This window comes from Coturnix japonica, unplaced genomic scaffold (genome assembly GCF_054131305.1).
Source record: "Coturnix japonica strain WE unplaced genomic scaffold, WE-NBRP24 Scf079, whole genome shotgun sequence".
Taxonomy (NCBI): domain Eukaryota; kingdom Metazoa; phylum Chordata; class Aves; order Galliformes; family Phasianidae; genus Coturnix; species Coturnix japonica.
Window position 1 is genome coordinate 123906 of NW_028188982.1, and position 12094 is coordinate 135999.

Below are 12094 nucleotides of genomic sequence, written 5' to 3' on the forward strand. Positions count from 1 at the left end.
CTCCCCCCAAATCCCCTTTTTCCCCCTTTCTTTCCTTCAAATCCCCCTTTTTCCCCCCAAATCCCATTTCCCCCCAAATCCCCCTTTATTCTCCCCCAAATCCCCCTTTTACCCCCCAAATCCCCCCTTATTTCTCCTTTCCCCCCAATTCCCTTTTCCCCCTCATTTCCCCCTTTTTCCTCCCAAATCCCCCCTTTTCTGCCCCAAAATCCCCCTTTTTCCCTCCAATTCCCTCTTTTTTCCAAAATCCTCCTTATTTGCCCCCAAGTCCCCCTTTCCCCCAAAATCCCCCTTTTTTCCCCAAATCCGACTTTTTTTCACCCAAATCCCCCCATTTTCCCCCAAAATCCCCCTTTATTCTCCCCCAAATCCCCCCTTTTACCCCCCAAATCTCCATTTCCCCCCAAATCCCCCTTTTCTCCCTCAAAATCCCCCCTTTTCCCCCCAAATTCCCCTTTTCCCCCCTCATTTTCCCCCTTTTTTCCTCCCAAATCCCCCCTTTTTTCCCCCAATCCCCCCTTCTCCCCCAAAATCCCCTTTTTCCCCCTTTCTTTCCTTCAAATCCCCCTTTTTCCCCCAAATCCCACTTTTTCCCCAAATCTCCCCTTTATTCTCCCCCAAATCCCCCCTTTTTCCTCCCAAAATCCCTCATTTTCCCCCCCAAATCCCCCCTTTTCCCCCAAATCCCCCTATTTTCCCCTTTTCCCCCCAAATTCCCCCTTTCCCCCCTCATTTCCCCCCTTTTTCCCCCTAAATCCCCCTTTTTTCCTTCTTTTTTCCCCAAATCCCCCCATTTTTCACCCAAATCCCCCTTTTTTCCCACCCAAATCCCCTTTTTTCAAATAAAATTATCCTTTATAATCCAAAATTTACCTTCCCCTAAAATCCTCTTTTCCCCCAAATTCCCTTTTTTCCCAAATTTCCATCTTTTGCCCCCCAAACCCGCCCCCAATCCCCCCTTTTCTCCCACAAAACCCTCATTTGCCCCCAAATCCCCCCCTTCTTCCCCAAAATCTCCCTTATTTGCCCCCAAACCTCCCCTTTCCCCCAAATTCTCCTTTTCCCTTTCTTTTTCCCCAAATCCACCCCATTTTCCCCCAAATCCCCCTTTTTCCCCCAAATCCCCTTTTCTCTCCCAAACCCTCCTTTATTCCCCCCAAATCTCACCCTTTTCCCCCCCAAATCCCCCTTTCCCTCCCCAAATCCCCCCTTTTTCCTCCCAAAATCCCTCATTTTTCCCCTAAATCCCCCTTTATTCCCCCCAAACTCCCCTTTTCCCCCCAAATCCTCCTTTCTCCCCCCAAATCCCCTTTATTAACCCCCAAATCCCCCATTTTCCCCCTTATTTTCTCATTTTTCCGCCAAAATCCCCCCTTTCTTCCCCCCAAATACCCTTTTTTTCCCCCAATCTCCCTCTTTTCCACCTTATTTTCACCTTTTCCCCCTCATTTTCCCTTTTTCCCCCCAAATCCCCCCTTTTCCCCCCTCATTTTCCCCCCAAATCCCCCCTTTATTCCTCCAAAATCCCCCCTTTCCCCCCCAAATCCCCTTTTTCCTCCCAAGTCCCTTTTTTCCCACTGAATACCCTCTTTTTTCCCCAAATCCCCCCATTTTCCCCCAAATCCCCCCATTTTCCCCAAAAATCCCAATTTTCCCCTCCAAATCCCCCTATTTCCCCTCATTTCCCCCCCTAACCCCCTTCTATCCCACCCCCAACCCTCCCTCCCTCCCCCCCAACCCATTTAACCTCTCCATCCTCAACCCTCCGCACTAGGCCCGAAGCCTCGGCCTTTCCCAGCAGCGCTCCCCGTGCTCCCCCCCTACATCCCCGGGCACACAGCGCTACGCGAGGCCGAGGCTCCGTCCGGATGTGTAGGCCTCAAACCGGATACACCGAGCTCGGCAATTTCCGGCTATTTCCGTCAACGCTCGGAAACCGGAAGAAGAAAACCCGCCATCAAGCCACGCCCCCTTCATGAATAACCCATCAGCTCCTCCTATAGCGGATGATGATTGGCCCAGCGCTGTGGCCACGCCTCTTTTAGCTCTAAGCCACGCCCACACGGCATAGCGAGGCTATATAAGGCGGCGCGGCGGCCGTTGGAGCTCAGTCGCGCCTCAGAGCGCGCCGCGGCCGGACGTGGGGGTGAAGGGGGGTGTTGTATCGCGATATTGCGGCCTGTGGGGGCTGTGGGCGCTGTATATCGCGATATAACGATACCAGCGGCGCCCATAGGCCGCTGTAGGCCGCAGCCATGCACGGCGGGGCGCCGTCCGGTGACAGCGCGTGTCCGCTGCGGACCATCAAGAGGGTTCAGTTCGGGATCCTCAGCCCGGATGAGATGGTACCGGAACCGGAACCGGAAACGGGTTAAATAAGGGGGGGGGGGGTTAAAATAAAGGGGGGGGGGCGAACGGAGCGGGAACGGAGCGGGGGGGCGGGGAGCAACGAGATGGTGGATGGGGGGGGATAGAGAGGAGAGCGGAGAGACGGGAAACAGCGCCACCTGCTGGGGGGGGGTGGGACGGCAGCGGAATGGGGGGTATATGGGGGGTATGGGGGGTCTATATGGGGTGGGGGTCGTTATGGGGTCTTGGGGGTTCATGGGGGTGTATGGGGGTCTGTTTGGGGCGGGGGTCTGTTTGGGGGGGTCTATATGGGGTCTGTTTGGGGGGAGTCTATTGGGTCTGTGGGGGGTCTATTGGGGTCTATGGGGGTGTATTGGGGTCTATGGGGGGTCTATTGGGGGGGTCTATGGGGGGTCTATTGGGGTCTGTGGGGGGTCTATGGGGGGTCTATGGGGGGTCTATTGGGGGTCTATTGGGGGTCTATTGGGGTCTATGGGGGGTCTATGGGGGGTCTATTGGGGTCTATGGGGGTCTATTGGGGTCTATGGGGGATCTATTTGGGGTGGGGGTCTATATGGGATCTATATGGGGTGGGGGCCTATATGGGGTGGGGGTCTATTGGGGGGGGGGGCCTCTATGGGGGGGGCGTTAAATGGGGTCTGGGGGCTCTATTTGGGGTGGGGGTCTATTAGGGTGGGGATCTATGGGGGTCTATTTGGGGGGCGGGGTCTATATGGGATCTATTGGGTGTGGGGATCTATTGGGATGAGGGTCTATATGGGGCGGGGGGTCTATTTGGGGTTGGGGTCTATGGGGGGTCTATATGGCGTGGGGGTCTATGTGGGGTGAGGGTCTATTTGGGGTTGGGGGTCTATATGGGATCTATTTGGGGTGGGGGGTCTGTTTGGGGTGGGGGTCTATTGGGGTCTATGGGGGGTCTATTTGGGGTGGGGGTCTATATGGGATCTATATGGGGTGGGGGCCTATATGGGGTGGGGGTCTATTGGGGGGGGGTCTCTATGGGGGTGTGTTAAATGGGGTCTGGGGGCTCTGTTTGGGGTGGGGGTCTATTATATGGGGTGGGGGTCTATTATATGGGGTGGGGGTCTATTATATGGGGTGGGGGTCTATTATATGGGGTGGGGGTCTATTGGGGTGGGGTTCTATTTGGGGTGGGAGTCTATGGGTAGTCTATTTGGGGTCTGTTTGGGGCGGGGGTCTATTGGGGTGTAGGGTCTATTTGGGGTGGGGTCTGTTTGGGGGCGGGGGGTCTATTATATGGGGTGGGGGGTCTATTTGTGGGGGGTCTATTGGGGTGGGGGTCTGTCTGGGGGGGTCTATTTGGGGGAGGGGTCTATTATGTGGGGTGGGGGTCTATTGGGGTTGGGGGACTATATGGGGTGGGGAGTCTATGGGGGATCTATTTGGGGTAGGGGGTCTATATGGGATCTATTTGGGGTAGGGGGTCTATATGGGATCTATTTGGGGTAGGGGGTCTTATGGGATCTATTTGGGGTAGGGGGTCTATATGGGATCTATTTGGGGTAGGGGGTCTATATGGGATCTATTTGGGGTGGGGGGTCTATATGGGGTCTGTATGGGGTGGGGGTCTATATGGGGGGGTCTATTAGGGTGGGGGTCTATTTGGGGTTTGGGGTCTGTTTGGGGTGGGGGTCTATATGGGAGGGGTCTGTATGGGGCGGGGGTCCGTTATGGGGTCTTGGGGGTTCATGGGGGTGTATGGGGGTCTATATGGGGCGGGGGTCTGTGGGGGTCTATTTGGGGTTGGGGGTCTATATGGGATCTATTTGGGGTGGAGGGTTTATTTAGGTGGGGGTCTGTATGGGGCGGGTTCTATTGGGGCGGGTTCTATTGGGGCGGGTTCTATTGGGGTGGGGGTCTATTAGGGTGGGGGTCTATTAGGGTGGGGGTCTCTATGGAGGGGGTGTTAAATGGGGTCTGGGGGCTCTATTTGGGGTGGGGGTCTATTTGGGGGAGACTATATGGGGTCTATTATTGGGGGTGGGGGTCTGTATGGGGTGGGGGTCTGTATGGGGTGGGGGGTCTATTTGGGGGGGTCTATATGGGGTGGGGGTCTTCTCTTATATGGGGAAGGGGGTCACTTAAGGGGGTCTTTGGGGGGGGGTCTATGGGGGAGCCTTAGGAGAAGGGGGGGTTTGTTTTGGGGTCTTGGAGGTTATTGGGGGTTAATGGGGGTCGTTATGGGGTCTTGGGGGTTAATGGGGGTCGTTATGGGGTCTTGGGGGTGTATTGGGGTTGTTATGGGGTCTTGGGGGTGTATGGGGTCGTTATGGGGTCATGAGCGTTAATGGGTGTTTATGGGGGTCGTTATGGGGTCTTGGGGGTTAATGGGGGTCGTTATGGGGTCTTGGGGGTTAATGGGGGTCGTTATGGGGTCTTGGGGGTGTATTGGGGTTGTTATGGGGTCTTGGGGGTGTATGGGGTCGTTATGGGGTCATGGGCGTTAATGGGTGTTTATGGGGGTCGTTATGGGGTCTTGGGGGTTAATGGGGGTCGTTATGGGGTCTTGGGGGTTAATGGGGGTCGTTATGGGGTCTTGGGGGTGTATTGGGGTTGTTATGGGGTCTTGGGGGTGTATGGGGTCGTTATGGGGTCATGGGCGTTAATGGGTGTTTATGGGGTTCGTTATGGGGTCTTGGGGGTTAATGGGGGTGTATGGGGTCGTTATGGGATCATGGGGGTTAATGGGGGTGTATGGGGTCATTATGGGGTCTTGGGGGTCGTTATGGGGTCTTGGGGTTTAATGGGGTTATTTGGGGTCGTTATGGGGTCTTGGGGGTCGTTATGGGGTCTTGGGGTTTAATGGGGTTGTTTGGGGTCGTTATGGGGTCTTGGGGGTTGTTATGGGGTCTTGGGGGTTAATGGGGGTGTATGGGGTCGTTATGGGATCATGGGGGTTAATGGGGGTGTATGGGGTCGTTATGGGGTCTTGGGGGTTAATGGGGGTGTGTGGGCATTGTTATGGGGTCTTGGGGGTGTATGGGGGTCGTTATGGGATCTTGAGGGTAAATGGGGGTTGTGTGGGGGTCGTTATGGGGTCTTGGGGGTTAATGGGGGTCGTTATGGGGTCTTGGGGGTTAATGGGGTTGTTATGGGGTCTTGGGGCTGTATGGGGTCTTGGGGATTAATGGGGCTGTATGGGGTCTTGGGGGTGTATGGGGTCGTTATGGGGTTAATGGGGGTGTATGGGGGTTGTTATGGGGTCTTGGGGGTGTATGGGGGTTGTTATGGGGTCGTTATGGGGTTAATGGGGTTGTTATGGGGTCTTGGGGGTGTATGGGGGTCGTTATGGGGTCTTTGGGGTTAATGGGGGTGTATGGGGTCTTTATGGGGTCATGGGGGGGTCCTTACACCCCCTCCCCTATTTGCGTTGCAGAAGCGGATGTCGGTGACGGAGGGGGGCATCCGTTACCCCGAGACCACCGAGGGGGGGCGCCCCAAACTGGGGGGGCTGATGGACCCCAGGCAGGGGGTCATTGAGCGAACAGGGAGGTGCCAGACCTGCGCCGGTAAATCCCATAAATAACCCCAATATATATATATATATATATATATATATATAACCCCCAACGACCCTAAATAACCCAAACCCTATAGGGAACCCCATAGGAGACCCTGAGGGACCCAAAGCCTTTGGAATTGAGCCCAAAATGCCCCCCCAGAATCCTAAACAACCCAAACCCTATAAGGAGCCCCAATAGGAGACACAAAGGGACCCAAAGCCTTTGGAATAGAGCCCAAAATGGGCCCTAAATGACCCCAAAATGAGCCCAAAATGGGCCCAAAATGACCCTATTTGCCTCCCCCCCAAACGCCAAATAACCCCAACCCTATAAAGACCCCAAAGGGACCCAAAGCCTTTGGAATAGAGCCCAAAAAGGGCCCAAAATGAACCCAAATGACCCCAAAATGGGTCCCTTTAGGGGGTCCTTATTGAGGACTCTCCCCTTTATGGGGTCCCTATTGGGGTCTGTCCCTTTATGGGTCCCTATTGGGGTCTGTCCCTTTATGGGATCCCTATTGGGGTCTCTCCCTTTATGGGGTCCCTATTGGGGTCTCTCCCTTTATGGGGTCCCTATTGGGGTCTCTCCCTTTATGGGGTCCCTATTGGGGTCTGTCCCTTTATGGGGTCGCTGTGACATATGGGATTTCCCGTTGTCCCTATAGGGAACATGACGGAGTGCCCTTTATGGGGTCACTTTATGGGGTCCCTATTGGGGTCTGTCCCTTTATGGGGTCCCTATTGGGGTCTGTCCCTTTATGGGGTCCCTATTGGGGTCTGTCCCTTTATGGGGTCCCTATTGGGGTCTCTCCCTTTATGGGGTCCCTATTGGGCTTTCTATGGGGTCCCTATTGGGGTCTCTCCCTTTATGGGGTCCCTATTGGGGTCTGTCCCTTTATGGGGTCCCTACTGGGGTCTGTCTCCTTTATGGGTCCCTATTGGGGTCTGTCCCTTTATGGGGTCCCTATTGGGGTCTCTCCCTTTATGGGGTCCCAGTGACATATGGGGTTTCCCGTTGTCCCTATAGGGAACATGACGGAGTGCCCTTTATGGGGTCCCTTTATGGGGTCCCTATTGGGGTCTCTCCCTTTATGGGTTCCGTATTGGTCTCTCTCCCTTTATGGGGTCCCTATTGGGGTCTGTCCCTTTATGGGGTCCCTTTATGGGGTCCCTATTGGGGTCTCTCCCTTTATGGGGTCCCTATTGGGGTCTGTCTCCTTTATGGGGTCCCTATTGGGGTCTTTCCCTTTATGGGGTTCCTATTGGGTTCTGTCCCTTTATGGGGTCCCTATTGGGGTCTCTCTTTATGGGGTCCCTATTGGGGTCTGTCCCTTTATGGGGTCCCTATTGGGGTCTCTCCCTTTGTGGGGTCCCTATGATATATGGGATTTCCTGTGTCCCTATAGGGAACATGACGGAGTGCCCTTTATGGGGTCTCTATTGGGGTCTCTCCCTTTATGGGGTCTCTATTGGGGTCTCTCCCTTTATGGGGTCCCTATTGGGGTCTCTCCCTTTATGGGGTCGCTGTGACATATGGGATTTCCCGTTGTCCCTATAGGGAACATGACGGAGTGCCCTTTTTGGGGTCCCTTTATGGGGTCCCTATTGGGCTCTCTCCCTTTATGGGGTCCCTATTGGGCTCTCTCCCTTTATGGGGTCCCTTTATGGGGTCCCTATTGGGCTCTCTCCCTTTATGGGGTCCCTATTGGGGTCTGTCCCTTTATGGGGTCCCTATTGGGCTCTCTCCCTTTATGGGGTCCCTATTGGGCTCTCTCCCTTTATGGGGTCCCTATTGGGGTCTGTCCCTTTATAGGTCCCTATTGGGGTCTGTCCCTTTATGGGGTCCCTATTGGGGTCTGTCCCTTTATGGGGTCTCTATTGGGCTCTCTCCCTTTATGGGGTCCCTATTGGGCTCTCTCCCTTTATGGGGTCCCTATTGGGGTCTCTCCCCTTTATAGGTTTCTATTGGGCTCTCTCCCTTTATGGGGTCCCTATTGGGGTCTGTCCCTTTATGGGGTCCCTATTGGGGTCTCTCCCTTTATGGGGTCCCTATTGGGCTCTCTCCCTTTATGGGGTCCCTATTGGGGTTGGTTTCTTTTGGGGTCTGTCCCTTTATGGGTCCCTATTGGGGTCTGTCCCTTTATGGGGTCCCTGTGATACATATGGGGTTTCTCCTTTTCCCCTATAGGGAACATGACAGAGTGCCCCGGCCATTTTGGCCATATAGAACTGGCCAAACCCGTTTTCCACGTTGGATTTTTGGGCAAAACCATGAAAATCCTGCGCTGTGTTTGTTTCTTCTGCTCCAAACTGCTCGTGGACGCGGTAAGGGGGGGGGGCTTTAAAATGGGGGGGGTCCTTTATATGTGGGGGGTGGGCTTTTATATGGGGTGGGGGAAGCTTTAAAATGGGGGTGGGGCTTTAAAATGGGGGGGTCCTTTATATGGGGGGGGCTTTTAACTGTGTGGGGGTCCTTTATATGGGGGGGGGGGTTTAAATTGGGGGGGGGTCCCTTATATGGGTGGGGGCTTTAAATTGGGGGGGGGGGTCCTTTATATGGGGGGGGCTTTTAAGTGTGGGGGGGGCTTTTATATGGGGAAGGGTTGGGGGTTGGAGGGGGGGGCTTTTAAATGGGGGGGTTGGGGTGGGGGGGATTTTAAATGGGGGGGGTCTTTAATATGGGGGGGGGTGGGCTTTTATATGGGGGGGTTGGGGTTTGAGGGAGGGGCTTTAAATGGGGGGCGTCCTTTATATGGGGGGGGGCTTTTAACTGTGGGGGGTGGCTTTTATATGGGGAAGGGTTGGGGGTTGGAGGGGGGTCTTTAAAATGGGGGGGTGGGCTTTTATATGGGGGGGTTGGGGTGGGGGGGCTTTTATATGGGGGGGGGTTAGGGGTTTGAGGGAGGGGCCTTTAAATGGGGGGGGGGTCTTTTATATGGGGGGGGCTTTAAATGGGGGGGGTCTTTTATATGGGGGGCAGGGCTTTTATATGGGGAAGGGTTGGGGGTTTGAGGGGGGGGGGCTTTTATATGGGGGGGGTTTAATATGGGGGGGTTTAGGGGTTGGAGGGGGGGCTTTTATATGGGGGGGGTCTTTAAATGGGGGGGGTCTTTTATATGGGGGGGGTTGGGGGCTTTTAATTGGGGGGGCTTTTATATGGGGGGGTTAGGGGTTTGAGGGAGGGTCTTTTATATGGGGGGGTGGGCTTTTATATGGGGGGGGTTAGGGGTTCGGGGGGCTTTTATATGGGGGGTTTAGGGGTTGGAGGGGGGGGCTTTTAACTGGGGGGGGGCTTTATATGGAGGGGTTTAGGGGTTGGGGGGGCTTTTATATGGGGGGGGGCTTTTATATGGGGGGGGGCTTTTATATGGGGGGGTTAGGGGTTTGAGGGAGGGGCCTTTAAATGGGGGGGAGCTTTTATATGGGGGGGGCTTTTAACTGTGTGTGGGGTCTTTTATATGGGGGGGGCTTTTATATGGGGGGGTTTAGGGGTTGGTGGGGGGGGCTTTTATATGGGGGGGGTCTTTAAATGGGGGGGTCCTTTATATGGGGGGGGGCTTTTATATGGGGAAGGGTTGGGGGTTGGAGGGGTGGGCTTTTATATGGGGGGGTTAGGGGTTGGAGAGGGGGGGCTTTTGTATGGGGGGGTTAGGGGTTTGAGGGAGGGGCCTTTAAATGGGGGGGTCTTTTATATGGGGGGGGCTTTAAATGGGGGGGGGTCTTTTATATGGGGGGCAGGGCTTTTATATGGGGAAGGGTTGGGGGTTTGAGGGGGGGGGGCTTTTATATGGTGGGGGGTTTAATATGGGGGGGTTTAGGGGTTGGAGGGGGGGCTTTTATATGGGGGGGGTCTTTAAATGGGGGGGGGCTTTTAAATGGGGGGGTCCTTTATATGGGGGGGGGGCTTTTAAGTGTGTGGGGGGGCTTTTATATGGGGAAGGGTTGGGGGTTGGAGGGGGGGGCTTTTAAATGGGGGGGTTGGGGTGGGGGGGATTTTAAATGGGGGGGGTCTTTAATATGGGGGGGGGTGGGCTTTTATATGGGGGGGTTGGGGTTTGAGGGAGGGGCTTTAAATGGGAGGGGCGTCCTTTATATGGGAGGGGGGCTTTTAACTGGCGGGGGGGGCCTTTTAAATGGGGAAGGGTTGGGGATTGGAGGGGGGTCTTAAAAATGGGGGGGTGGGCTTTTATATGGGGGGGTTGGGGTGGGGGGACTTTTATATGGGGGGGTTAGGGGTTTGAGGGAGGGGCCTTTAAATGGGGGGGGTCTTTTATATGGGGGGGGCTTTAAATGGGGGGGGGTCTTTTATATGGGGGGCAGGGCTTTTATATGGGGAAGGGTTGGGAGTTGGAGGAGGGGGCTTTTACATGGGGGGGGCTTTTATATGTGGAAGGGTTGGGGGTTTGGGGGGGGGGGCTTTTATATGGGTGGGGGTTTAATATGGGGGGGTTTAGGGGTTGGAGGGGGGGCTTTTATATGGGGGAATCTTTAAATGGGGGGGGTCTTTTATATGGGGGGGGCTTTTAAATGGGGGGGTCCTTTATATGGGGGGGAGCTTATAACTGTGTGTGGGGGGGCTTTTATATGGGGAAGGGTTGGGGGTTTGAGGGGGGGGCTTTATATGGGGGGGGTTGGGGGGGGCTTTTAAATTGGGGGGGTTAGGGGTTTGAGGTGTGGGGCTTTTATATGGGGGGGCTTTAACTGGGGGGGGGCTTTTACATGGGGGGGTTAGGGGTTCGGGGGGCTTTTATATGGGGAGGGGCTTTTATATGGGGGGGGTTAGGGGTTTGAGGGAGGGGCTTTTATATGGGGGGGCTTTGATACTGGGAAGGGTTGGGGGTTGGAGGGGGAGGCTTTTATATGGGGGGGAGGGCTTTTATATGGAGGGGTTTAGGGGTTGGGGGGGCGTTTATATGGGGGGGTTGGGTTGGAGGGGGGGCTTTTATATGGGGGGTTTGGGGTTGGGGGGGCTTTTAATTGGGGGGGCTTTTATATGGGGGGGATTTGGGGTTTTGAGGAGATTGTATTGGGATATTGGGTTGGATTGGGGTATTTATTGGGGTCGGATTGGGGTATTTATTGGGGTCGGATTGGGGTATTTATTGGGGTCGGATTGGGGTATTTATTGGGGTCGGGTTGGGGTATTTATTGGGGTCGGGTTGGGGTATTTATTGGGGTCGGATTGGGGTATTTATTGGGGTTGGATTGGGGTATTGGGGTTGGGTTGGGGGGTATCAAAGGGGTTGGATTGGGGTATTGGGGTTGGGTTGGGGTATTGGGGGGGTATCAAAGGGGTTGGATTGGGGTCTTGGGGTTGGATTGGGCTATTGAGGGGATTAGGTTGGGTTATTGGGGTCGGATTGGGGTATTGGGGGGGTATCAAAGGGGTTGGATTGGGGTATTGGGGTTGGATTGGGGTATTGGGGTTGGATTGGGGTATTGGGGTTGGATTGGGGTATTGGGGTCGGATTGGGGTATCGGGGTTGGATTGGGGTATTGGGGTTGGGTTGGGGTATTGGGGGGTATCGAAGGGGTTGGATTAGGGTATGGGGGCATTGGGGGGTATTGAGGGGGTTGGATTGGGGTATTGGGGTTGGATTGGGATATTAGGGGGGCTGCTTTGGGGTATTGGGGTTGGATTGGAGTAATGGGGTGGTTGGGGGGGTTATGAAGGGTGGGAGCTGAATGAGGGTTCAATGGACATCAGAGCTATATGGGGTGCCATAAGGACTATATGGGATGACATCAGAACTATATGGGGTGCCATAAGGGCTATATGGGGTGCCATAAGGACTATATGGAGTGACCCCTTTTCTCCCCCACCCCATAACCAGAACAACCCCAAGATCAAGGACATCCTGGCCAAGTCCAAGGGGCAGCCCAAGAAGCGACTGACCCACGTGTACGACCTGTGCAAGGGGAAGAACATCTGCGAGGGGGGCGAGGAGATGGACCACAAGTTTGGGGTGGAGCAGCACGAGGCCGATGACGGCGCCCGCGAGAAGGTGACCCCGTCATTAATTAATTAACGGCCCTTTGTTAATTATTGTTAATTGGTGGCGTTCGTTAAGGAGCTGGGGGTGGGAATGGGGGCTAATGGGGCTCTGCTGGTGGGTAGCGGTGATAGGGGGAAGGTTCAGCCAGGGGAAGAGCCTATAGATCCTGTATGGAAGAGCAGGTATATATGGGAAGGCCCTATAG

General features: G+C 54.9%; 1 protein-coding gene across 2 annotated transcripts in view; it reads left to right on the top strand.

Moving 5' to 3' along the window:
- Nucleotides 1-2086: 2086 nt before the first annotated feature.
- The window catches only part of POLR2A (RNA polymerase II subunit A), a 143566-nt gene continuing 133558 nt past the window's right edge, over nucleotides 2087-12094 (top strand). For both annotated transcript variants that reach the window (XM_085534227.1, XM_085534226.1), the window contains exons 1-4: nucleotides 2087-2345; nucleotides 5768-5900; nucleotides 8082-8218; nucleotides 11728-11898. In XM_085534227.1, the coding sequence (XP_085390353.1) occupies nucleotides 2256-2345; nucleotides 5768-5900; nucleotides 8082-8218; nucleotides 11728-11898 (531 nt within the window). In that variant the 5' untranslated portion in view covers nucleotides 2087-2255. The remainder of the gene's footprint in view (nucleotides 2346-5767; nucleotides 5901-8081; nucleotides 8219-11727; nucleotides 11899-12094) is intronic.